The following is a 27334-nucleotide window of genomic DNA, read 5'->3' as shown; positions in this document are numbered from 1 at the left end:
CTAGTGAGTCCATTGTGCTAAAATAAATCTCTCATGCTAAAATGACTCAATATTTTAACGTCAAACAACACAGAAGACTGTTTAAAGAGTGTGTTTACCCCTACATCACTTTTATAACTTTCCTAACTTACATTTTGGCTTCTAAAACTGCAAATAATCCCTACTCATCTAACAATTTTCAGCTTTTGACCTCATTTTCTCCACTCCAATGCTTTAAGGCCTAGGATCTAGTTGAAAATCATTAAACTCACTATTTTTAGAGCAGCATGGAATTATGAACCAAAACTTAATGATAATGAGGACAATATTTCAGAGGAAGACAAACATCTCCTCTGATTCCTTGCCAAAAATATGCTGCAGAGATGAAGACCACCCAGGAGCTCCAATTGACACATGATGCATCAGCCCATGTGTATTTTTAAAAAAAGATTAGAAAGGAAGAAAGAAATGAAGAAGAAAGACATAAAGACATAAAGAAAGAAATATGGAAAGAAGGAATAAAGAAAGAATAAAAATAAGAGAGAAGAAAGGAAGGGTGGGAGGAAGGAAAGGAAGGAAGGAAAGAGGGAAGGAAGTAAAGAGTGAAGGTAGGCAGGAAAGAGCAAAGGTAGGAAGGAAGGAAGGAAGGAAGAAAGGAAGGAATATGTGGGGGGAAGGAAAGTATGAAAGAAAGAAAGAAGGAAAGAAGTAGGGAAAAAGGAAGGTAGACTCTATGGAACACTTGTTTTTCTTTTAGTCTTCAAGTAGTTGTACAAAGGAGTTGTCATGTACCAAAGCAGTTTATGAATATAATGCCTCTTGATCAATGTCACCTCTTTCAACATTCTCCATGGAACATTTGAAACTTGGATTCAATAGAGTGTTTCTAAGTAAAATTTACCAAGTTTCCACTTCCATTTCCATTCTCTATGATAAATTATTAGTTAGATATGGTAGTAAATTCTATAGAAGTTGAATTCTTGTACTTCTAATTTAGTTTGGGAATTTGAGGACAGATTTAGGGAAAAGGTGGAATCTGAATTTGACCTTGGAGGAGAGGATATTTAGGGGGAAAGCAAGTATGAAAGGCCCTCCAATGCCATCCAAGTGAGGTATATGGAAGTAACAGACAACCATTCTGAAATGTATGATGTATCTGGGAAATGGTGACTCAATCATGGGCCAGAAGACCAGCCTGGATTCAAGAATGTATAAAGAATGAAGCCAGAAAGACATGTTGGAATAAGTTATGGGAAGATGTGAATCTCTTAAAACCTTTTGGGTTTTTATTTTGGTAGTAGAGAATCATTACACGTATTCAGTAGGGAGTAGAAAATAAGAGGGGAGGTGAACCCTTTAGCTTTGTATTATAAAGAAATGGGTAGAGCATATAGAGAGGAAAAGTCCAACTGCAACTTGTGGGAGAAACATAACTTTCCATTTGGGAACAGTCCCTGTGGATGGAGGAGAGTGGTAAGAGGTCCAATGTCAAAAGAAAGAATGAGAAGACCAGTCAAAAAATTGGATGTGACATGTGGGAGAGGGTGCTAAAGATATCCAAAGTCTGGAGTTTCTGGTTTGGATGACTCACGTATTTGACAGACATGAGACTTGTCTATTTCCTTCCTCCTTTCATTTGGTCTCTCCTTACAGCCACTCCCTTTATTGTGATATGAGATATAGAATATTTGAATCTCTGTTGAAGTGTTCCATTCCAAAATTTAGGCAACACCAAATGTCAACCTTGCTTATTACAACTGAGATTAAATTGCCCCCAAAAAAAGTTTGTAGAGAAAAGACAGGATTGGAAAGAGGATAATATAAGATAGCCGAACAAAGCATAGAAAGACAAAGATTAGAAATAACTTCCATTGCTGGGTCAGGTAGAGAATAGAGTTGGATCTGGATTTGGGGGATATAAATTTTCTTATTTGAGTAAATAGAAGTCAGATCTGCTAGCATTTCCCATAGTGGTTGGTTTGAATAAACAGCACCAAAAAATCTATTTAGTTCTACTTTCAATCCAGCAGATAATATAGAGTTGGATATTCATGAAATCTAAATGAAATAGCAAGAATCATTATTTTCTTCTAGGGCAGCCTAGTCAGGAATTTTCGTATGTATGTGTGTATGGTGTGTGCAGACACGTGTGTGTGTCTACACCTCAGAAATTTGTTTCCCTTTTTAATTAAACAAAGCCCATGTTTGTTGGCTTTTAGGGTGGGCTGAAAGGCCCATCTGTTTAACTAGGCATTTGCCTGGTATTGCAGGGGGAGGATTGGCAAGTCTAAGTGTGAATTTGAATACCAGATACAGGCTATTTAAAGCTGAATTTATCTTTCATAAATTTACCCAGCGGTGCTCAGCAATAGGTAATTTGGAAAATAATCATAGTTTGTGCAAGTGTTTTTTTTTCTTTTTTCTTCCTAAAGGTTGAATGCCCTGTGATTGGAAGAAGAAATAGACTTTAAGAGTTCATCTCGATAATACTTCTTTTGCTTCAGGTTGTACCATGGTGATGGGCAGAACACTTCAATAATTGCTTTTGATGTCCTGGAGGGCAAAATGATCTTCTATTTCACCTGATGTAGTACTAACTTGAGAGCAAATAATAAAGAAATATTTCCTTGAACATATGTGTTAAAGCAATCGGCATCTAGGACCAGGGGTTGTCAATCTTTGAGATTTCTAAAAGGAATGGCAATTTATGATGTGTTAGGGTAAACAGTTGGATTACATTTCTGCTCTACGTGTTCCATCAGGTAAAATCATTGTGATTACAGGAACTGGAACTGTGAGTAAGTTATGTGCTAAAAGGTTGAAAATGTAAAACAAGTATGTCTGTGCTTAACTACTAATCCCTTTTTGTATCTCTGCTGAATAAACTACAAAAAAACGGGCAGGGGAGGGTGTTTAAATAATATATTATTATGTCATTTTGATAAATAATAAGCAGCAATTCAGCTTGAGGAAGTGTTTCATCAGTTGTCCAATCATGAGAAAATAGTCCAGAATTCAAAGCACTATGAAAGATTAGAGAGAGGTTATTTTATTGGAAAGTTGCTTCTTTTGCTTGCATTTTATTTCCCTGCAAATGTTTCTGGTGTGCCCTACAAGGCGCAGGTTGCCATTTGAACATCCACACTCCATTGTTTAGGAATGCATTGCTATTAAAAGCAAAAGAGGACCATGGTTTAAAGAGCTTTGCATATGTTTGACAGCAGAAGATAATAAATGTAAATACATCTTTAATATTTCCCCTAATTCAGTTTGTGCCATGCAAATGTCAGAAATGGAAAAACAAATCAACAAACATTTGAAGGCAAACAATATACATAACTTATTTTATATATTAAAAACAACTGTCAAACAATTATGACCTCATGTATTAGTTGGTTGTTTTGAAATATTCTTACTAGAGTTAAAAAATGCTACGAGAGCCTTTGAGCTACAACATATTGTGTCAATCAAGAGCATATGTATTATATCTCCAACATGAGGTAAAAATTTTCTTCATAAATTATTTCATAAATAAATAAGTAATTTGCCTGAAAAAGTGTACCAAAAAATATTTGTGCTTTTATTAAGTTCTCCACAGGTCTTTTGTGGTTCATGTAAATGGATTGATGCAGACAACATTTTGATCGCTCTATCCTTACTTAAAATAGCAAAAATAGAAGTTATTCTTCATTTTTCAGGCAAACTTCAGGAATATTGAGTCCGTGAAACTTCATTCATTAGATTTTTAAGTGACCATGAATTTGTTGGCTTAGATACCTGGAGTGAAACTTTATCCTTTCAATTAAAAGTCACAATTCACCCCTAGACCTTTGGCTTTACTTTTTCCTATAGTACATAATTTTGGGTACACTTAATGGTCAGATTTTATATTATTACAGGTGGAAAAACACCAGCCATCTCAAGGGCTTTGTGCTTGCAAAAGCGTGTAATTTAATTTTTTTGAACCAATTTAATCAATGATTGTTTCATGTGAGTAAATTTACACTCTTGGCGACTGCCTTGGATTTGAGGGTGACTGAGAGGAAGATCATTTCCTCTCTTAAAATGTCATCTTAAATCTTGGGGAGCAGTAGGAGATTAGAGGACTATTTAACTTTGCTAAGATGCAATGGTCTCAGATCGGTCAGTTATATACCAGCTTAAGTAATTTGAAGTGATATTAACCCATTAAAACCCAAGTTTGACTATATGGATATATATTTCATATTTTATTTGACTGAATATTTTCAGTTAGTCATGGCTAAGGAATGTTACACTTCAATCCTTATTACTTTTCTGAATAAAATTGCTTCTCACTGTGCATGCATATTTCCATAAAAGTCGGCAAGTTAATTTATGGCTTAAAAGAAAATAAAAGGTCTATATTCAATATAAGAATATTTTTTCTTTCTTTCTTTCTTTTTTTTTTTTTAGGGGAAATTGGTGGTGGACAGCATAAATGACTCCAGTGTGGAAGTATGCAGGGTGTTATTAATAGTTGACTATGAGATTTACTGAAGATTTTTATATTAATTTTCCCTGCATGCAGGACCATATATATATAAATCTAACTATGTTTGTTGATTCATTTGAATTAATGATAACATTAATAACTGTATGAAGTTATGAAGTTTTCTCTCTTTATGGAATTTATTATTTGCCTCAATTGTGAAACTGCATTTTGATTACTCTTTCACTTGACTAGTTTCTTTACTGTGAAAGAATTATTGCTTTTCTGTTCATAAGGACTATATGTGATATGCTACTGAAATACTTCTGGCATAAATATGTTACTAAAAGGAATCCCATATGTGTTTGAATAGCTGCATTAAGTAGAAATAAAGATATAACAGACAAGGGAGCAAGGTTCTCAAAGCACATTTTCAGTTTCAGTAATTTTTTAAAAAAGCATATATATATATATATATATATATATGATTGGCTTTTTCACTCCTGATAATTTCATGTATCGAAAACATACTCATCTTTTTCTTTAAATGATGCAAGGATCATTTAGTGAAAAAATATTTTGGAAGAAATTACTTCATCTTTAACCAACTCATGATTGTACCTATCTAAAATTATAATTTTAATCATTTTGTAGTTTAGAGAGAGGAAAGGATGTTTCTCCTTTTAGCACAAGATTAAACTGACTTTCACCAGAGGAAAAACATGGCACTTAAAGTCACCCAACTGAAGAAAATGAACTCCAAAGGCCCAAGAACCAAGAAGCATTTATTTGGTTTTTAACACCTCCTATACTTTGAATTCTGTCATGGTAATGTTTTATGCATTGTTGATCTTTAAAAGTTGATAGAGAGGGAGAAAGTGAGAGAAAGTGAGAGTGAGAGAAAGAAAAGGGAAAAGAAGAAGAAGAAGGAAAGAAAGGAAGAAAGAAAGAAAAGAAATGAAATCCTGGTTCATTTCAATGAAGTTTGTGTTAAGACGATTTCTCTTAACAATGAGAATATGTGGAGTTGTGAAATATGAAAGAGACTAGCATGCGTAATTGAGAAAGAAAGAGTTCCATGCAGATAAGGAATGGTTTCTAAAACCCCCAAGTGCAGCATGTCTGAATCTGGCAGTATTTGAATAATGTCTCCTTTTTTATCTATTCTGTGGTACCCCCTTAAAGCACCCATTGAGCTTCTGGCTTTCTCAGTTCAGAAAACCATAGCAACCTCAGTTCACACTTCTCCAACTCAGGATAGAGTTCAAGTTGTTCTCCTGGGGCTGGCTCTCTCTTATCATCCAAAGCATGGGGGGGAATCCGGACCACCACCAGCAGCCACGAAGTATCCTAGGACTCTGGGCTCCGGGCAGAGGGCGGGGAGAAGGGGGAGCCGGGGGGGGGGGGGGACGCACGCAAGCATCCAGAGATCAGACTATCTTGCGTCCTTTAATTGAGAGGGATAGGTAAAAAGAAAAATAAAATAAAAGAAGAAAAGAAAACACTTTTTTTTTCTTGACATAAGAGTTCTCTGGATCGCTCAGGACAGCATCTCTGAGTTTTGGGAGAACCTCGCTTGGGCCATCAGGGACTGGCTGTCCCCCTCCGTCCCCTCCCCCTTAGAGCTCCCCAACTCTCAGGTCCAAGGTAAGTCTGGATCTTTACGATCGTCCTTCTCCCCCCGCCCCCACCGAAGCGTTCCAATTTCCCTCGTTTTGCAGCCCGCACGTTCACACGTGTGCGTGTGTGTGTGTGTGTGTGTGTGCGCGCGCGCGCGTGTGTGTGCAGTGTGACTGAAGGGGGAGGGGGCTGTGGGTAGTGGTGATGGGGGAGGGGGGAGGCGGGGCGGGAAGGTAGCGGGGTCGGTGCACCGCGCCGCGCTCATTCGCGGGCGCTGGGACTCGGCGAAGTTCTCGCGCGGCGGGCCGGCGGGTGGGTCCCGCGGGCGGGCAGGCGGGCGGGCGTGCGGGCGTGCGTGCGTGCGGGCGGGCGGGCGGCGGGCGCGGGGAGCCGGGCGGGGCGGCGGCGGCGGCGGCGCAGGGACGCGCGCTGTCTCTTTAAGGGAGCTGGGTCTGGGGTGGCGCTTTCCTCCGCGAAGGCTCCTTTGATATTAATAGTGTTGGTGTCTTGAAACTGACGTAATGCGCGGAGACGGAGGTCCTGACAAGCGATAACATTTCTGATAAAGACCCGATCTCACGGCCGTCTGCAGCCTGCTCTCCACCGGCTGCTGCTTCCTCCAGACCCCGCAGTCCCCCGGATCGCTCCCTCGCTCCCTCCCTCCCTCCCGTCCTCTCTCACTCTCTCTCGCCTTCCTATTTTTTTTTTAAACAAAAAACAACACCGCCCCCCCTCCTCCCCTCCCCTCTTCCACCCGGCACCGGGCACATCCTCGCTCTATTTCCTTTCTCTTTCTCTCTTTCCCTCTCTCGCTCTCTTTTTCCTATCAGGGGAGGGGAAGGGCAGGGAAAGGGGGGGAGGCTGGAAAGATCTTTCTCTCTCCCCCCCCGCCCCCCAATAATCCAAGATCAACTCTGCAAACAACAGAAGACGGTTCATGGCTCTGGCCGCCGCGCCACCATCTTTCGGGCTGCCGAGGGTGTTTTTGACGATTAATCAACAGGTAAGGAGGGAGATCGGGCGGGCTGGGGGGCGGGGAGCTGGGCCCGGGGGTCTTGGGAAGAGGTGTGTGCTGGGGGCGGGGGTGAGGTGTGTGTGTGTGGGGGGAGCCCGGGGTCGCGCGGGCTTCTTCGGTCCCGGCCCGGGGGGCGCCGCGAGTGCTGCGTCCGCGCGCGCGCGCGCGTGTGCGTGTGCGTGTGTGTGCGTGTGTGTGTGTGCAAAATGTGGGCGATCGTGAGGCGGGGAGCCCTGGGAATTAAAAGTGACTTTCTTTGAGAAAGAAAAAAAAAGCAAAAGCCGAGAGAGAGAGAGAGAGAGAGAGAGAGAGAGAGAGAGAGAGAGAGAGAGAGAGAGAGAGAGAGAGAGAGAGAGAGAGAGAGAGCGCCCAGCACAGGCTTCTCGGGTTTCACATGCATTTTCTTTCTCTCTCTCTTTCTCGCTTTTCTTTTTGCGCGTGTGATTTCTTCATTTCTTTCTTCTCTTCTGCTCCCCTTCCCCCCCTTCCATCCCCTCCTTTTTTGGTGGTGGTGGTGGTGGTGGGGAGGGGGGGGGTGGGGAGGGTGTCTCCGGCATCGGAGCCTTGGAAACCCCGCGACTTCAAACTGCAGTAGCCCCGGGAGTCAGGAGGGTCAAGTTCAGCCGCCGGGGAGGAGGAAAAACAAATCCCCATTTGCCAAAAAAAGAAGTTTCAGGCCGGTGCCCCCTCCCCCCCCCTCTCGCCGCCCCACTTCCCTCCCCCCCCCCCATGGCCGGCCCGCTCGGGCTGATTTTTAATTCTCTCCTACCGGGCGCCGGCGGGGAGGAGGAGGTGGTGGGACCCGTGGGGCCGCCGCCGCCGGCCCTGCTGCAAGTTTTCTGGGGAGAGAGAGGGTGGGTGTGGGGGGGGCGGCTCCTGACACGCGGGGAGCAGACCGGGCACCGGCATGCTGAGTAGTAAGTTGGGCGAACTTGGGAAGGGAGGGTCAGACCTCCGAGAGGGGCTTTGGTGTGCCCTCTCCCAGTGTGTGTGTGTGTGTGTGTGTGTGTGTGTGTGTGTGTGTGTGTGTGTGTGTGTGTGGCGCACGACTGGCTTAGGCTCTGCGAGAAGTTTGCAAAGCCAGGCAGCAAACTTTTATTTCTCTCTCTGTGTGTAGGGCCCAGCTGGGGCTGGAGGAGGAGAGTTTCCCATCGGCTCGTCCGCCCGCCCTCCAGGCCGGCCTCCGAGCCCCTCTCCGGACAGCCTGGCACAGAGGAGGGAGGGGGGGTGTCTGTCCCCTGTCCTTGCCATGTGGCAGGGCCTTGTAGCCAGGGCACTTCCGTCGGGGCTGAGCGAGGGGCCAGACTTCCTTTGCGGTGCGGTGGATGCGCCATGTGTCCCCGCGGGTCAGGGCACCGTGGCCAGTGATTAAATGCCTGACAGCGGCGGGACAGCCAGCGGACGGCTCGCGCTGCCTGCTGCTGTCTGGTTCCTGTTGGGGCTGTAGCGTCTGAGACGCATCTTGCAGAGGGCCAAACACTATGCTGCCCCTCCGAATCACTCCGGGCTCCTAGGACCCCAGGGGTAATTTTGAGGGTGAGGCAGAGGTGGGAGCTGTTTGAAGTGTAAAAGCTCTGTGTGTGTGTGTGTGTGTGTGTGTGTGTGTGTGTGTGTGTGTGTGTGTGTGTGTGTGTGTGTGTGTGTGTGTGTGTGTGTGTGTGTCTGGGAAAGCTGTTTTGTTACTACCTGTCTGACACGGTGGTGTTTCCCCTCTCCCAGGGAAGTCAGTAACTGTTTTATGGCCCTGGGACTCTAAAGTAATTTAAGTTAGAGGGCCAGAAGGAGTTGGTGGGCTTTCAGACCCAGACTTGGACTTATTAAAATTTTAGGACCTACTTTACTTCCCCATATCTTCTCAGGCCTCAGAATCGATACTTGTGAAAGTTTTTCTTTTCTTTTTTTTGAGTAAGAATGATGGCTCATAATGATGAATCAAAACTGTGATCAGGATAGTCATCCTTATCCTACTTTGGGGAAAAAAAATCACGGCTAGACTTACTTGTAAGCAAGGTAAGTGAAGTGAGATTCTTAGCGGAGAAGTTAAACTGGAGACCAGTTAGGCCTCTTCATTGAACTTTTGTAGAATCCTTGAACTTTTGTAAACCCACCAGGTGAACAGGCCGGGGAGTGATCCTAAATACAAGGCAAAATGCAGATAAGGCCTGAGACAAAGTTACAAAGACATAATTATTCCAGGCCTGCTTGTTGGCTAAAATTTGATTGTTCAATGCAAAAAAAAAATTAAATAAGGGCCTTCAGAGTCATACAGTTCTGAAGCAAAATCTTACAAATATGGTGGTTCTTTCCTGCTGGTTTTAGGGGAAAGTTAGTCATTTAGAATAGGGTGCCGGAGTTGAAAATGCAAGGGACAGTAAGGAAAGTAATGCAGACAGAGCCAGTCCTTGACGTGGACAAAATGAGAATGAAAGTTTCAGATCTCAGTGTTGGGAAGTTTCTTACATGCTGTTCTTTTGGAGATTTTTCTCAGTTTTTCTACTTGTTCATGTAAAAAAAAAAAAAAGCCGAAGATCTGAAACAATCCTACAGACTCTTATTCACCACCCCCCTTCCTCAAATATGCCAGAGTTGTGAATAAATGCAGGGTTTGTATGGGAAGATGAAGTGTTTCCTGTAAGTTTGATGCTGACAGGACAGTCTGGAAATGATACTAACATTCTCAGGAATTTTTTTTTTCTCCTACCTTTAAGTGAAAGTTTATTAATGGCAGGCTGACTCTTAACAAGTTAAGGTTTATCTCTTCTTAGATTTCATAACTTCCTTTTTAAAGCTATACCCTTGAATTAACAAAAACAACAACAAAAACCCAGTTTGTGAAGTAGGCAGGGTTACGGACATGCTAGTGTTCGATGCTTGTTTCTGGAGAGTAATAATGTGAAAATAAAGCCTCTGAAGAGGAAGTGGAGTTGTATTGCCAGCCTCTGACTCGATTTCTCTAAATAGAAGGCGTTCTGAAGCTCCCTCCTTGCTCTGTTGGCTCAGGATGGTTTACCTTCAGTGAGCAGATGTTTAGGGCTTCCTGATAGATCTGTTGGATGTTAGGATGTATGTGTGTGTGGAATACTTGTACACACATAATAACTAAGTCTGACAGTCTCCAAATAAATAGTGAGATATCGCCAGTGCTTCACACAGTGTCACTCCTCTGGATGTTAGGTGCTGTTGGTGTTCTGTGCTGTTTAGATTGTGTCCTTTGTCCCTTAGAGGTAACATTAACGTTAAGGAGGACATTGTCTTAGTAACTGAGAAGTCTGAGTTGAATTTCCAGCTTAGTTTTTTTGACGGCTTAATATTTTAGGCGATTTTATGAAACGTTTTATGTGCTTGGTTAGAAAACCGTTCAAGATCAAATCAGTGTGCTGTTTACAAGCGAGTTTCCATATGTCCCTACTGGATCTTCGGCATTGTTTTTGCATTTTCATTTAAGTTCTGTACTACTTGTGCGTTCTTCTCCCCCACCCCTAGTTTCTACAGTGTAGGTCTCTCTCAGACAAACTAGGAAATCACCATTCATAGGAAAACCTCCACAAGAGCAGAGTGAGTGCGTCTGTGGGGAAACTGCTTTTAAGATCCTAGTATCCCAGTGATGTTTTGTTATTATTATTATTATTATTATTATTATTGCCGTTGTTATTATCAGAAGGGTATATGTGTATATGCATTTTCTATTAAGAAGCTAAATGGTGTTAAGTTTTAATAAATCTGGCCACAAGTTTTAAAAAGACTTGCAGCAGTTTTTTAATTTTTAGTTTTGAATTCTAACTATTTGAATGTGAAATTGGGCTAAATATTGACAACAGGCCTCTAACCATTTTTCATAGTAACATGCATTTTAAAATTTATTATTTTCTGACTTCAGTACTGCTTTTGATAGCAAGCAATGTAGTATACCACTGTGTTGCTACTGTGGGTGAAACTAAACAGACTTTTGAAAGTTGGAGGCAGGTGTCTATAATAGATTTAAAGGGGAAATTATTATTTTTGCAGTAAGTGATGCACTTAAAATAAAACGAGTGGCTCACATTAAAACATATTCTTATGAAGATATCCTCTGGTGTGTAAAACGAAGCTATTCATTCAACAGACTGACAACTTTCCACTTGGTATTTGCCTTTGCTTAATTTAGTTTCCGCAGGACAGCTAGTGTGGCAGTCTGCATCTGTTTTTGGCAGGCATGGAAAACCATAAACTCAGACAGTTCTCTCCCAAATATTGCAGCACACAGGTTTCAATCAGTTTGATAAAAACAGGCAAGTGTTATGGGTTTGTCTTGTGTTGTTCATCTTTTTGGTCAAGCGCTCAGGTAACAGGTTTCTTTTCCTTCTTCTTTTGCTAGTTATGACACTACTTCCACTGATAACTGATGCTGAGTGTTGTGTACTTATTTATGCGCCTGGTTTACTCTTGATTGAAATTTAAGGAAATTAATGTCAGCATATGTAGACTTCTCTCCAATTTGATGGGATAACTGCAGTTGTGTTATGCTTTCATGGAAGAAGAAGCGAGTTCTTTGTTACTACGGTGGTTACGGTTATGAGATAGAGTCTGAAGACCCTCGTCTAGCCTGTGCCAAGTAGAAATGTAATTATTTAAGGGTGCTTGTAATGGATATATGTAGGAAAGAGTAATGTACTTTATAATTATTTATGTTTCAAAAAAAGTGGCCAGTTAAAAAAAAAATAAGTGTCATTGGTCTCCTGGAAGCTTTAAACAGTGGATTAAACACGCTAATGTACTAAGTATTGTTTTATACTACTGTTCAGTAGCAGATATTGCTGTACAGAGAATAGATACTTTTGAAAATGTATGCTGGAATATAAGGTAGTCCAAAGCCATTTGTTTATTTGCCTAAAATATTCTATTACCCCTGACCTCCATAATAATGCCTTTTATGTTTCGATTATGGTTACCTTTTGAGTTATCATAGTACTCAGTGGCTCTTAGATCCCTGAGAACTGACAATTGTAGGTCTTTCGCTTGGTTCTCTGATAATAATACAGAACTTGCTTTAGGTTAGGAAGAGATCTCTGGGCTTAAGGAGTCACTTTGAATTTGCAGATGAATCTGGGTACAGATTATTCTGATTGATAAGAATTGGTTGTCTGAAGAAGCCTGAGTAGGGACCACAACAGTAGCATCTGGTAGAGTTGCAATGTCCAGTTTTTGTTCTCCCACTGTTTTGTGTTGCTTCTAAGAGCACAAATCCATGTAGCAAAAACAAAGATGAAATTATCTATGCAGTTCAAATTGAAGGCCTTGTTGGGAATCATTTTCTGATTTGAAGCTATAATTGAAATACAAACGAAGTCTTGTCATTCTTAAGTATGCTTTGTTAAAATTAATAATAAAAAACTTTAATTTTTAAAATGTTTCTAGCTCTTTAAAAACCCACAGTAAATACTTTACAAGTGGCTAGACACCTTCCCTGGTGGTTCAGTTTATACAAGTAGGAAACTTTCTCTCCCTACTCTTTCTCTCTTTCTTGTTTTCTTTAAACCAACTGACGTAATGCCAAACTTTGCTTTAAAAGAACAGACAGGAGTAATTGGTAGCTTTTAACTTTTAATAATGTTCTGGATTGGTTTTAGTGGCCAAAATGCCATTTTTTTTTTTTTTTTAGAAAAAGAAAAAAAAAGTTCAAGTAAGAACGGGCTTGTGGCCTAAGGAAGAAAGGCTCTGTTGATACAGTTATTTTTATTCTTGTTTTTCAGTCTGTTATTAAAAATCTTTCCTGCTGAGCACTGCTGGATTTCTCCAATTGCTCTTTGTGATGGCTGGTGCAATTCAGGTTACCTTAACTTAAACAGTTTTTGCATTTGGGTGTGTGTGTGTTGCTGGGGGTGGGGGTGGGGTGGGTAGAGGTGGACATTTGCCATGACTTACTTCTTTCTTATTTGCGAAAAAAAAATTACCTGTGTTTCAAGTGAGATTAATTAGCTAAGGTTATCAATGGTGACAGGTCAGAGAATATGTTTATATAAAGAATGCCACACCTGTTAGCAAGAAATGTGGAAGTTTAATTCTGACATTAATCACTTTTATGTGCAGAGGAAGGAAAATACATGAAACTTTACATACATATATATGTGTGTGTATATATATATATATATATATATACACACACACACACACACAAATCGAAAGCATTTGTTTAAGGGTCCAGTCTTTTCTATTTGGAAGATTCCCAATCCCGCCTCTTAGGATTTTAGATGATAATGTTAAACTTATTGCATAATGTTTTCCCTTTCCCTTTCTTTTTTATTTTCCCTTTTTAAAATAAGTGTTTCTTTTTTTCTCTTACTGACCTTGTACAGGCAAATCAGACATTTTGTAGTCAGAAGACTTTTTGATGTTGTTGATTGATAGGGGTTAACTCTGGAAATTGACAAGTAGAAATTTTTTTTTTCTGGGGGTATATAAAAAAAAGTACGAGTTTTTCTTTCCCTGGGGAAAGATCCTCTACCCAGAAATGAGGTCCTTTACTATTGAGCATCTACAGTTTCTATGTAAGTCCTTGCTGAGATTTAAATCTTACAATTACATATCCCAGACTTTGCTTTTAATCCCAGGTTTGTTCCTGTGAAGATTGTTTTTTCCTTCTTTACCCAGCGAGCATTGAAGAAATAAGACATGTTGAAAATTAGATATCACACCAAGGAAGAATAGCATCTTTACGGCATTTATAATTGTAAAAAGCACTGTGCATATTCCAGGCCTTTGACGCGTTATGTGTGCTTAGGTTTGACAGATTTGATTTATTTTATGTGTTTCTCAGCTTTTCATGTGAGAGTTATGGGCTTTAGCTCAATTCTTTCTTTGCTAACTATTCCTTTCCTTAAGTATTTGTCAGAAAAAACCCTCAAAGAACTTGAGCTATATGTTTTTCACACCCGTATAATGCAAGTTTTTTTTTTAAAGTAAATCTTGTTTATTCTTTTATTATTTTTTTACAAAGTTTTCCAGTGTACGTTTCTAGTTAGGAGTATGCATGTCTGTCCTTACATATTTTTTTTAAAAAATTGTGAATGTTAAATAACCCTCAGTTACTTCAAAACTCTGGGGTGAATAATAATATTTAGCAAGAAGGAAAGAAGCAAAAGAGGGAGGTGTTTAATTCTGCATTTCTTTAATATCAGCAGTTTGTTTACTGTTGTGTGGAGAGGAGGGGTGGAGAGAGGCTTTGTGGAAGATGATACAAAAAAAAATCCATCAATTGCGCATATGATCCCCTCCCCTTAAGGTTTACTTAAACAATATGTTTCGGTTTTGCTTCAAACCATTCCACACCACCTCTGCTCCAAGAATCCACTAGTATCTTGGTTCCTGTGAGAGATTATGGTTGGCAGTATCTGTTATATAATGAACAGCAGTATTGTTTGAACAAAGGTAACGTCTTTCTATAATATTTTTCAGTAGTTACTAGGAGAATAGCTAAAATGTGAGAGGAGTATAAATGCCTACAGAAGCTTGAAATATCCATGATACAGCTGAGCTATGGTTAGTTTGTGGCTATGTGTTCATGCTTTGATAGGTGTGTTTCTTGGACGGAATGTATGTGATACTACTTTGATATACTGTGATGGTGGACATGAATATACTAAACTGTGAGCTCTGCTTTTAATATGATTCTTTTAGGGAGCTAAATGACGGCCAGCTTTGTAGTAGAAGTTTGAAATGATGATGGTGGTTAAACCCCATGAATCTGTCATTATCCTAATACTCAGATGTACTTTAAACTTACAAAGAAATTTAAAAAATAAGAAAAATAGTACCTATAAATCAAAATAGCCTCTTTCAATGTATTTTAAGATCATTTGTTCTTGGTTTTGTCTTGTTTTCTTAAACGGTCCCATTTCTGTGGAGAAGTGCAGTGAGCGGCTGTACTGTTTCTGAACAGATTGTTTTATGGGTTGGCACATTGTAGTTTACAATTCTATCAGCTCAAAACGTTATGCAGAAATAGTATAGAACATGTAAAGACTCTGTACTGTGATCCCATGCATTTTTTCCCTAGGGTGATGGATTTTGTGCCTCACCCAATGTGATGCTGTTTGCCCGGCTTGTAATACTGGTTTTGAGAGTTACTCTGTGTCCTATTTCGTCAAGGAACACAATACAACAACTTTGGTATCTAGGTAATTGACACAGTCAAAATACTCTCTGGAAAATATTCCAAATACTTTTAAGTAAGTTAGAAGTTAACATATAGTCCATGTATTCAACACTTGGATAAACAAATGATTCATTGTCTGCTCTTTAAGCCTTGCGTAGTAGGTAGGGTTCGAAGAAAATACACAGGTTGCACAGTTTATTTTCTTTTTCTTTTTCCAGAGGAGTGTGGTTCTCTTATTTGTGTTAATAATTGCTTTATCTGTTAATTACTTTCTATTCATGACAGTGATATAGTATTATAAACAAGAATCAGCATTTATATTGTCTATATGCTTGTCCTTAGTTTTAATATTATCATATTAACATATTGAATAGTATAATAACCAAGAGTCAACACAGTATAGAATTGAAGCTAACATCATAATTGCTGTTTAAATATTGAAAATATCTTACATGTGGAAAGAAAGACTATAAAGGTTTTTCCTTAGAGCTGTTTATACTTAGAAAAATCAATGAAGGGGTATAATATAGCAAACATAACATGTGTTTCTTGATTGGATTCTGTATAAGGCTTTGCTTAAATTCATGTAGGTCAGTATTTCATTTTCTTCAAGTATTTATGTAGGGACTCAGATATGTCTACAAGTCATGTAAACGTGTTGCAGAAGTTTGTTTGTGGTATTTAATTTCTCTGTTACACGATGTACTTCATATGCATGCAGTCTTATTAATCTAAGTTGAGCCATTTCTCTCTCCTGGCTATGCATTTGTGTCTTCATCATAGCTGAGTGCCTGCATGTATATGCATATATTATATCCTTGTTCATATAGATTCTTTCCCCATAATCGGCAATATGTAGAATTTTCACAGATTAATTTCACACATTTTTGCCATTACATTGTTTTTTCATGTTCGTTTTTATTACCTAATCCAACATCTACTTGAAACTTAATAACTAAGATTTGAAATCAGAGTGAGATTGGCAAAACAAATTAAAAATCAAATTTTACTTGTGCCCACTATATGATGTCATTACCCACACATCATCTTTAATTCTGCAAGATGTAGCTATAAATACCTCAGCCCATTTGCCCCTCAATATCATAAAGCAATGCTGGACATGTAAAAAAGTTTCCAGAAGACATTGGTATTTGTTTTTATTTTACTTTTGGAAACTATAATTTTTTTTCAAAGAAACTCCAGCTCACTTTACTTACAAAAGATACGTGTTTTTTTTTTTTTTAAAGTTAAAGCTGGTCATGTATATGTTGATTTTAATAAAAAAGTCTTTATATTTTCTCAATACATATTGGTCTCATTATTGAGGGATTATCAGTTTCTTATTGATTTTTTTTGTACTTTTGAGATGTTTTAAGAATTAGGTTTTCTATGTATCGTTACTAAAGTGTTATGCTAATGAACAGACAAAGTATAAGTAAAGCCCAGAAATGGTTATATTTGTCATTGGGCACATACCCTTCATTGTTAGACCTGGTGAAATTTTAGAAATAATTGAGGTACAAAGTAAACAATTAAACACAACAAATGAGTAGTATGATATATTGTTTTCTATAATTTTTAATAAAATAGTAAGAGCTGTTTCATCTTTTTTGTTAGAATTACATTTTGGAGGATAAGATGTGGCAAATTGGTATAAAAATTCACTGTTCATACCATGACTGTTGGGTCTTTTCTCATTTTTAAGACAGTTTATGCTGTTGAAAGTTTGCCTTAAAATATTTGCAGTGCATCTTACTATTCTTTATATTTTGATGAATTAAAAGTAGGACATTATTAGTAAGAAAATATTATTAGCAAAAATCATACATACACATTTTATGTACAAGTCTAAGTACATGATCTCAAACATTCACTCTGGCAGACAGCCCATTAAGGTTACAAATTTATTCACATCTATGTACATATATCACGCATATCTTATTCTGGAAATGATTGAAATATCTCATAGTTCACATTGTATTACGTGTATCTATGCTCTTCTCCCTCAATAACTTATTATGGGCACTGACAATGGTAAAAGCTTTAAGATGATTAGAAATGGAGATATTTGCATAGGCAGAGTTTCCTCCTTTTCATTTTCCACGTTTCCAGTTGCTTTAAAATATATATGTACATATATGTGCATATGTAGGAGCCGAACGGGGCGTAGGGTACTCTGCAATTCATGATCGCATAAAGAATACTGCTGCAAAAATTTGGCTTTGTTTATTTTCGTGTTTTGCCATAGAAAACATTGACCTCTGCCTGTGGTCCCTGGGAATTTTAGATAAACCCCACCGAGGTTACACTAATGACTCCAACTTTGCATTACAGAAAGTACTAAGTAGCTTCTGGTGTGCTACTGTGCAGTTTTCCTTCAGGAGTGGAAGGTCCTCTCATTTAATTTGGCCTTTGGAAGCACAACCAGAGTTTTTGTTTTCTGAAAATCCTCTGGGTGTTTTTCAGCAGGGTAAGCCGAGATTCTGGGCTGTGTGATGCAGTTGATTTTAGGAGGCCATAGGAAATTATCCTGAGACCAAGCATGCTTCCTCTAGATTATCTGCCTTGCTTTATTTTCATATTTCTCTTTCTGCCTTTTCTCATTGTTTGAGTTCTAATATTTCATTGTCTGGAGGACTGAGGATTTACCCTTTTAGTAGAATCACAAGTCAGCATAGGATTTTTACCTACATTTCTTTATATTATTTATATTTTGGGGGTTGCGGTGTAAGAAAGGGAAGAAATTTATGCATAGTAAAATAATAGTTTGATTTGATTGTTTGCTCTTGAGCAGGTCTTTGCCACTTCATTTCCATGAGGAGCTGCGCTAGACGAAATTAAATAAAGTTGTGGTATAATTTGGGAATAATTATAAGCACCAACTGTGACATATTTCTGGCACAAACATTAAGGCAGTTTTAGTTTCTTAGTGCTTCTACACAGCTCTGTATTCCAAGTTTATAAATGTGAATTGGACCATTCAGTCATGGATGGTGCTTTGACTGGCTGTTGTCTTGTTTTGAGGAAGACTACTTTGAACATTCTCCCATGTCTGTGTTTTAGTTTTGCAAGAAGCAGAATGCCATGTTATCAATGCTTTGAGGTCTTTAATAAAGAATTTTATGATAGCTATGTTCAATAACATCAGCACAGACTGCTTAAACATGTTTGTGTGTTGAACTAGTATAGTTTAGCAAATGTTTATATTACCATTGAGGTATAGGGAGTAATAGAAACTAGAATAGTGGTTATCTTTTAGGGAGAGTGCTACTGCTTTGAATGTGCAAACCGGATTTTAGGACAAGGGGCATGACTATGACTATCCTAATAGGTAGAAATATTCAGAGCAATCACCTTTTATGAAAGTTAGTTCTATCTTTCATGTCTAGGAAAATATAGCAGCGAATGTTTGCTTTGTGTATGTTTTGTCTCCAAGCAGAGGAAACTGACAGTTTTATGTTTTAAGTGCCGAAAGTTGTTCTTGGCTAAGCACTAGCAGAGTTAATCACTGAGATGCTAACTTGAATTTTTGTCTTTAAAAAGGTTTTGATTTTTTGTTTTCAACAAACGATTGCTGCCACCATTTCCAAATTGACATTCTACGTCCTGGGTTATTATTATTATTTTTGTTAGGGAAATGTTTTCCAAATTTTCTTGGATTGCTTGAAGTCCATTGATTTTGAAACACTTAGCTTTTTTATGTTTTTTTTTTTTTTAAAAAAAAAGCTTTTGAGAAAAAAGGAAATACTTCTCCTTTCTGGAGTGTTCTTATTACAGAACCCGTGTTATTTTCCATAACATACAAATTGCTTTTGCATTTATCTTGTATTCTTTTCTTAACATTTTTCTGTACTCTTTAAAAAAAACTTTTCTGATGCATTAAGCATCCAGATGCTTGACGTCCTTATGGGTGTTTGGGTCATTTTTAAGGGGTCATTACAGGAAATCATTTCATATGTCATTTATACACTTGTATTTTTACTTCAAAAAAAGTGGTTTGGGAAAATCATGCTTTATTATTCTTAGCTCAAAAATATGAATGGTGGTATAAGACTGTTTAGTTTCTTATCTAGATTTTGTGTATTTTATGTGTACAGTTATGTTTGGTTTGTAAGAAAATATAAATTACTGTCAAGGCGGAAATGCATTTCATGGGATGTATTTTTAAAGAGAAAATGTTATAGTACAAAGGAGAATTTCTCTGTTTTTTTTGTTGTTTTTGTTTTTGGTCTGAAGAACCAAAGACAATCGATATCCTTAAATTATAATTATGTATAACAAATAAGGTTGCTATCATAAAGAAGTAACAGCTTTGCTTATATATCCGAAAGAAGACGAACAACCTGTTTTCATTTCAAATATAAACACATTAGCCCCTAAAGATGAAGACACTAAATTGTAAACTTAATGTCATAACAACTGCTCAGGCAGTTCTCTGAAGAGAAGAGGAGAGAGAGTGAGAGAGAGAGAGAGAGAGAGAGAGAGAGAGAGAGAGAGAGAGAGAGAGAGAGAGAGAGAGAGAGAGAGAGAGAGAGAATGAGAGAAAGGGGCAGGCTGTATTCCTGAGTGTTTGACAGCAGTTTGGTGTCTCCACTGGTAGAAATGCGAATACTTCAACCAGTTACCCTCTGCTTTATCCCCTGTGATGTCAGGCAGATATTTTGCCAAAACTTTTGATCCGATGAAATCCCTACAGTTATGGAGTTAGGAAACTGTCCTGATTTCAAATCAAGTTTAGTGTGTTATTTTGAAAGTATAAGTATGATTTTTAAAAATTTATCCATTTGGACAATTTTTTTTAGGTTTTTAAATTTTTTTTAACAACAACTGTTTCAGGTTTAATCAGATGAAGACTATAAAATTCAATGATTCCTTTCACCCTTTTTCTAATATAAAAGAAAATGAGGGCTAATTTGGGAGAGCAGCATTCTAGTTGGTCAGCTTTGTTTTGATACAGGATTCTGAGTGAGATAATAGCTAACTTTCTGATACAAACAGAATGTGCATATTTTCTTCCCCCAGTGAGTTACATTAAGAAGACCATGTAGAAGGGAAATACATAAGAGAATAAATTACATCACCTCATTGAATGTATGGTGAATGCTATGACCTCTGTGAAATATCTCTTAATTCTATGATTTCCTTTTAAAAGCAGTCCTTCATCTTTTTTGCTGATATGCATTCGGCAGACATGCATGAATGTACAATATTCTCCTTGTCAAAGGACAAAAATGGGAATCTAGGCTTGAGATACTTTTAATAGCCTTGTTAGAAAGAAGTAGACCCCAGGCAAGGAGAAACATTTCTTTTTTCAATGGCTGGACACTCTTCGTTTGGTCATTCTAAAATCTGCCATACAAATTTGGGTTTATAACTTTCTTTGTGTTTCGTGAACACAGGTGTATTTAGAACAACCATAGTGGCATATTTTATTTTGAGTGAGTTGAAAAGCTAGAGTTCCTATCTATTCTAGCACAACCATCTCCTCTTCTTTAGCTGGATAAAGAACTGTAAGGTCTGATCATCTTCTTAATTATAAGTAAAATACTAGACAACTTTGATGTTTGTTGAGCAAATTGTTTATTATTTAAGATCTATTTTTACTTTTTCCTTTGCAGATAGATACGATAGATTTAAAATGTCGTTTGTTCCCATGTAGTGAGAAATTGATGATATAATGAGTCATTTGACATGTTTCATTATCACAGTCTTATGAAGATATGGGTATCAATTATTTCATGTAAAATTTATCACAAAAAGTTAGAGTTTCTGCAGAAAATGTGAGTTCAATGTTCTTAAACATCTTGGTGATATAAACCACTTTGGATTCCCTGGTACATAAAATTTAGTACTGAAAAATCATTTTCTTATTATAAGAAACTAGTTTGTGTTTCTCTTTTCCCTTTAGTTTAATATAACGGCAGTGTTTATCTACACAGAGGCCAATTTTTAAAATAAAGTCTATTTTAATTTAAGACGTTTTGTCTTCCAGGAAGCTGAAATTCTGTCTGTCACTTCGGCAGGTTCAAAATCCATAGACAGCCTTAAATTTGAAATTAGTTTTCAAATATGATTGAGAAATATTTGTGACATTTTATACATTTTATGTATGTCTCAGTACTGAAATAAAAAAATCAAAATCATAAGTGTGTGTGTGTGTGTGTGTGTGTGTGTGTGTGTGTGTGTGTGTGTGTGTGTGTGTGTGTGTGTGTGTGTGTGTGTGTGTGTGTGTGTGTGTGTGTGTGTTGGTCCTGAGGTTTGAATTAAAGTCCTGGGCACTGTTCCTGAGCTTTTTGCTCAAGGCTGGTGCTTTCCCACTTGAGCTTTCCCACTGCCTGCTTTTTGATGGTTACTGCCTTTTGATGGTTACTTGGAGATAAGAGTCTAGTGGATTTTTCTTTCCCCGGCTGGCTTTGAACTGTGATTCTCAGGTGAGAGACTCCTGAGTAGCTAGCATTGCAGGTGTGAGCCAGTGGCACAGGAAAAATGATATCTTTAATACAAATGCCTTGTTTTTCTTAGTTTTGACTTTTAAAAGACATATATTGGCTTCAAGTATATTGAAAATGAAATATGGTAAAATATAAATCCAATGCTTTTATTTTTCTTTTACAATTTCTTCTTTTTCCAGTTTGGGTCAGGATTCCAGCTGTACAACATGGATATAATTAATGCTTCTTTCCTGATTATAATTAATCTGATTTTCATCATTTACTTTGTTGCATTGGAAAAATAGAATCCCCTGTCTTATTCTTCTGAGTAGTTCCAAACTTAAATTCCTATTTCTTCTTATTTGAGTCCTAGTGGCAAATCATTACTATCTAAAAGGCAACTTGGAGACCTAATGAAACGTAAATGAAATCTAAAGGTGATGCAACTGTGGTTTACTTCCCTTTCCACTTCTGGGTTTTAAAGTGTTGTAGTGAATCTCATCTAGCAAGATGTTGAACTTGGCATTCCTGGGTCCTTCAAGGGACAGTTGTAGCAATAACTTCAGGAAGTATCAGGAGGTGTGAGGCCCTGGCAGTAGGTTAGGCAGGCGGGTCCCAGGTCTTTGTCTGAACTCACTTTGTCCCATTTGCAGAGTGAAGAACTTACCATGCTACACTTGTATGATTCTTTTCTTTTAACCAGAGGTCAAGAGCCTGCTTTTTCTCTACTTTGGTCTATTTATTTTTGTTTCCTTAGTGTTTATCGAAGGTGTGAAGTTTTTAGAAATAGTTTGTAGATAGCTCTTCCTTTTAAAATAAAGCCATTTGCTCATGGAAAATTATCATGTCCATAAGGCTAGCAATTATCAGTTACACCAGAAGTTAAAGTATGGAATGATTAAAATGTGGTTCTAAAATGACCAGAGCAGCTGTTTTTGACTATGAAGGCTGGTCAACCTACATAGCAAATCTTTCTCTTGTAATGAGCATACAACATGAACAAAATCTGGATGCTTTCGTTGGTATATATCTTCTCTTCTTCTGACTGTTGTCTCTTTACAGTTGGTTTTACTGTTCACATCAACTCTGAGCTATAATTTAACGTTCTGCTTAGTGTTTTCTATGGTTATATCAAATATAACCACAGGATTTGGTACCGTACTCTGAATGCCTACCTCATTTTAGTCTTTCTGTATGCTTCTCTTTGTTCTTTTAAATTTATTTTTCTAGTTGATTCTTCCTCTATATATCAGCCATCTCTCTTACTTCTTGTACTTGAGGAGATTGGAAACATTGGCATCATGGATGAAAATAAGACTAAATGGCTCTTGCTCTGGACTTCGTTTATTAGAAAGTACTTTTCACTAGCTTTTAAAACAAGTTCTATCCAAGTAGGGTGTGAGTAAGATGATTTAATTATATCTTACTTTTTCTTTCTTATTATTAAGGGATTTACTCTTTTACAATTCACAATGTACTTAAATTTCCTACACTTCCTTGGAATCACAACTATGTTAATATATTCAGCTGCTTTTGGTAAACTTCTTCTTACACATTCTTTAAACTATGTTATACTTGTTCTCATGACACAGACTTGGGAACAAAGGCTATCCTAGATGTTTTACAGGGGGTAGTTAAATGGATTATAATCCAATTGTGGTTGTTTATGGAGTAGTCTTGGAAGGTAGGAAATGTTCAAGTATAGTTTTGTAGGCAATCCGTGGCTAATGATATTAAGAAATAGGTTAGTATTTAAACACTGGGCTGAATTTTAGGTGTAAATATTGAATATTGCTCATTTGATACTTTTCGGGGAAAGGGTAAAAAAAATCCCAGGAGATTTTTACAATTCATTTCCAGATGTATTCCATCTTGTTAAGTATAAGTCAAAATATTGCTCTTTGATTATTTATTAATAAGAATGTTTCTAAGTCAAATACGGAATCTAGTCTCTTATTTCAGATAAAAGATAATCCTTATCAAATGTAAAAATAAACTCAGAGTGGAGAGGATACTACACAATGCCTGGATTTTGAGTATTATTTCATGTAAATCTCCAGGTCTCAATCAAGTGAAATCTGCCAAGGCTCCTGGGTTGCCACTGCTGTATTTGAAGTCACCAGTGGCTTCTTGGAAGCCAAAATCAATGGTCTTTCCATCTGATTGTGTCTCAGATGAGCAGGATGCTGCCAACCATTCTCTTGAGTGCTTCTTGGCTTAGCTTCCAGGACACTGTAACTTTGCCTTGCTTGTTCTAGTCTGCCTTGATTTTCCTCCTAATGCCTGTACTCTGAGGATTTTATGCATTCAGTTTTAAATCTGGATGTAACTATTCCATAGTCTTCCCTTCACTTTCAGGCATAACTTGGCTCTGAGTTCCAGTATTTGTGTGGCCTACCACCTCCATCTGTACTGATGTATAAGTTTGTTTCTCTTCATTATCTTGGCACTGGGAACCTTTAGATCTGTTCTCAGTTTGCCAGTTTTGTCTGTAGAACACTGGATTCCCTCTGCAACACAATGCTGACTGATTCCAGAATATTCCCAAATCCACTTTTGTGTGGGAATATGGGAATATGAAATATTGTTTATTCCAGCTTTAACAACAAGGATTATCCTTCTTTCTGAAAATATTCACCTCTATATGATTGCTTGCTTCTAGAGTCTCCCACTCAGATTTTTAACATGACCGTGTTGTACCAGGATCCACTTGGAAAGCAAGGTCATACCCAAGTAATTTTTGTTCTCTTTACAAATTCTTTGAGTTCAGCAGTTTCTTAAACACATTGCATTAAATGGGCAGATGGGAGAAAATCACATTGGCCAGCAAAGAAGAGGACTTTTTGGTGTTGCAAAAATTGTGGAATTGGCTTGTCAAGTTTCAGAGAAGAAAAGGATTATATGGTGTTGTATAATTAATAGATGCCGCTTCAGGTTTGTATAATACCTCTAGTTAGAACTTAGCATGTTGTATTTTGCAGGATGCTTTTAAATCTTGCCTTTCATTGATGAGTGTCACTTAAAAGTAAGAAGTGTCAGTACAACTGAAGCACAAGGAAGCTCTAGTACATTTGGAACCTACACAAATGTGAAAATACAGACTGCATGGTTGTGTTCCACTGGCCCTGTATTGAAGTCAGTATAGATCATTCAAAACTGTAAGATGATAAAGGATGTCATCTTAAAATATTAAGGACATTGAATTTTGGCTTTAAGGTCATGTATGAGAAATGTGCCATTTTATGTGCCATGTGTTTGAGCAGATTTTCAGCCCAAATATTAGGCTGTGGTGCTTGATGCCCATGGCTTTTGAACTGCCATAAGGATGATAGATTCCTGTGAGTAGGTCCAATGCCTGGAAGCTGATGTGTAGCAAGGTTGTTTTAGACCTTTGGATGTTAAACAAGGGTACTGGTGAATACAGTTTGTTAGGAGAAGGGTAGAACCATAGCTAAGTCTGCTTTGGGATGCTTAGGTAGGACAGTGAGAAAATAATTGGACTTTTCTTTGCTTTTTAAGTCATCCTTGTCTGCCTGAGAGGTGGTTGATAAGGTGAAAAATGAATAATAGCTGCATGACAGGTTTTTCTTGCTAGAACAAGATTGACCAAGACTTTTGCATGTTAGATTTTTTTTCTTTTTACTATTCACTTATAATTTCATCTTTAAAGCCCAGAATAGTTTTGAAGTATGTTTTAAGACCCTATCTTTGCCCTCGATGTAGTTTTTTTTTTTTTGGGGGGGGGGTCCGGTCTTGGGGCCTGAACTCTGGGCCTGGGCGCTGTCCCTCAGCTCTTCAGCTCAAGGCTAGCGCTTTACCACTTGAGCCACAGTGCCACTTCCGGCTTTTTTCTTTTTGCTTATGTGGTGCTGAGGAATCGAACCCAGGGCCTCATGCATGCAAGGCAAGCATTCTACCACTGAGCCACCTTCCCAGCCAATGTAGTTTTATTTTAACTAAACATATTTCTTTTAATGGAGAAATAGAAAGTCTCTTTGATTAAACATAGAACTCTATTAAGCCCATACACATTAAACAGCTCTGGAAAATGCTTCAATCTTGTCATTATTGACCATTCATATATCCACAGGAAACACGGAACTAAGCAGGTATCAAGGAGAGATCTACTTACTGACTTGCTTTGCTCCTAGGACAGCTCATTTTTTGGAGCATTCGTATCTATGTACTAGTTCTTTAAAAACAAAACATTCCAAAGGTTCCTAGGAACCTTAGCTAATTGCATTTTTTCAAACGTCCTTTTCTGATGTCACCTTGTATCTATCTGCAACTTTACAAATCCTTTGAAGGAGATAGTTGGCTTGTTAGAAGCAATGTCTGCTTATATTCTGTACACTGTTATGTGGCAGTAAAGAGTTCCACTAAAGAGAACATTCTGGTTAATAAGTAGGGGCTTTCAGCCTCCCTGTACTTTTCCACAACTGAATGGGCGCAGACTTTTGGTTGAAAGTGAATAGGCAAAATTCAGCTCTGCTCTTTTAGTAGCCTTGGTGGCTTAAAAATCTTATTGCCACTTCAAAAGTCCGGACATGACTCTCAGCTCTTATTTCTGCTAAGTGCATGAATAGAAAAAGGAAATGTATGTTTTGGCTCCATTAAAATGTTCCTTATCAGACTGTATGTAGGAGTGAGTGCTGCCGAAGATGCCTCTATTTGCCAGCTGGACAGCATGTGTGCTGGGCTAGTTTCCTGTCTGCTAAAGCTGTGTGGTGCCCTTTAATGATGGGGAAGAGGACATTATTAAATGTGTCGGGCTTCATTTTCACTTGTGAAAATCAGGGAGCAGAGGGCACGCAAACTTTGCCCAAAGGCTGGACACAGTTTGCATAGAAATGAGCTAAGAGTGCTAAGAACTGGTTTGGTAGATGCCTAACTAGCTCTGATCTCTAAATAAAACTGAGAGCTGACAACACGCCCTGAGCAAGCTAGGTTCACAGTGAGAGGTTGCTGCTTGAGGGAGTTAGTCCTCCATGAGATGTCACATTACAGGACTGACTGTGTTTCACATTTGTGAGCACTCTGCCATGTACAGGGACATGCACTGTCTCCTGTGCTGAGTGTATTGTGTCTACCTGAGACAGACGGGGCTATCATCTGCACTTACAGAAAGGAGAGAAGGTCTCAGATCTTTCATGAATGCTCCCGAAAACAGCAGGTAGCACGCAACAGAAACAGGATTTGAACCCAGATCATCTAGCCGGATGCTCTGTAAGCTGTTCTTTTTTTCTTTTCTTTTTTTTTCCTTCCTCTGATGGGTCAGCAAAATTCTAGTTCTATCTTGGAGGTGTAGGAGTTTATTTTACTTATTACTTTGGTGGTAGTAAACCCCTTCCTTCCTTCCTTCCTTCCTTCCTTCCTTCCTTCCTTCCTTCCTTCCTTCCTTCATTTTTTTCAGACAGAGTGTCACTGTGTAGCCCCGGCTAGCTTTGAACTTGCCATCCTACTGACTGCCTCAGCTTCCTGGATAGTGAGATTCTGGGGTTTCACCACCATGCCTGGCGTCGCCTAGGAGCAGAGTCCTAAAGACTTTTCATATTAACACTGTTCAGTCTGATTTGTTCAGAGGCCCTAATTCATTGTCAGAGAGAAAAAAGTTTCAAAATTATTTTTATCTTAGACATTTCATTTAAACAATTTGCTTTTGGAATCATTCTGGAGACATGCAACTTAGGATTTTTTTCTCTCTCTCT

At 38.3% G+C, this 27334-nt stretch overlaps 1 protein-coding gene across 5 annotated transcripts in view; it reads left to right on the top strand.

The window, feature by feature from the left end:
• The first annotated feature begins 6567 nt into the window (after positions 1 to 6567).
• The window catches only part of Trps1 (transcriptional repressor GATA binding 1), a 236737-nt gene continuing 215970 nt past the window's right edge, over positions 6568 to 27334 (top strand). For 2 of the 5 annotated variants that reach the window (XM_069991291.1, XM_069991289.1), the window contains exon 1: positions 6568 to 7052. Coding sequence is in view for 1 of the 5 variants with exons in the window: in XM_069991290.1 (XP_069847391.1) it covers positions 7972 to 7981 (10 nt within the window). In the remaining 4 variants the exon portion in view is untranslated. Of the gene's footprint in view, positions 7053 to 7962; positions 7982 to 8579; positions 8589 to 10254; positions 10289 to 27334 lie in introns of those variants that run through there. The other 3 variants (XM_069991290.1, XM_069991292.1, XM_069991294.1) reach the window with 3 other exon arrangements.

The sequence above is a fragment of the Dipodomys merriami genome, unplaced genomic scaffold (assembly GCF_024711535.1).
Source record: "Dipodomys merriami isolate MVZ:Mamm:240054 unplaced genomic scaffold, mDipMer1.0.p SCAF_4, whole genome shotgun sequence".
Taxonomy (NCBI): Eukaryota; Metazoa; Chordata; class Mammalia; order Rodentia; family Heteromyidae; genus Dipodomys; species Dipodomys merriami.
This window is presented reverse-complemented; position numbering and strand designations above follow the sequence as displayed.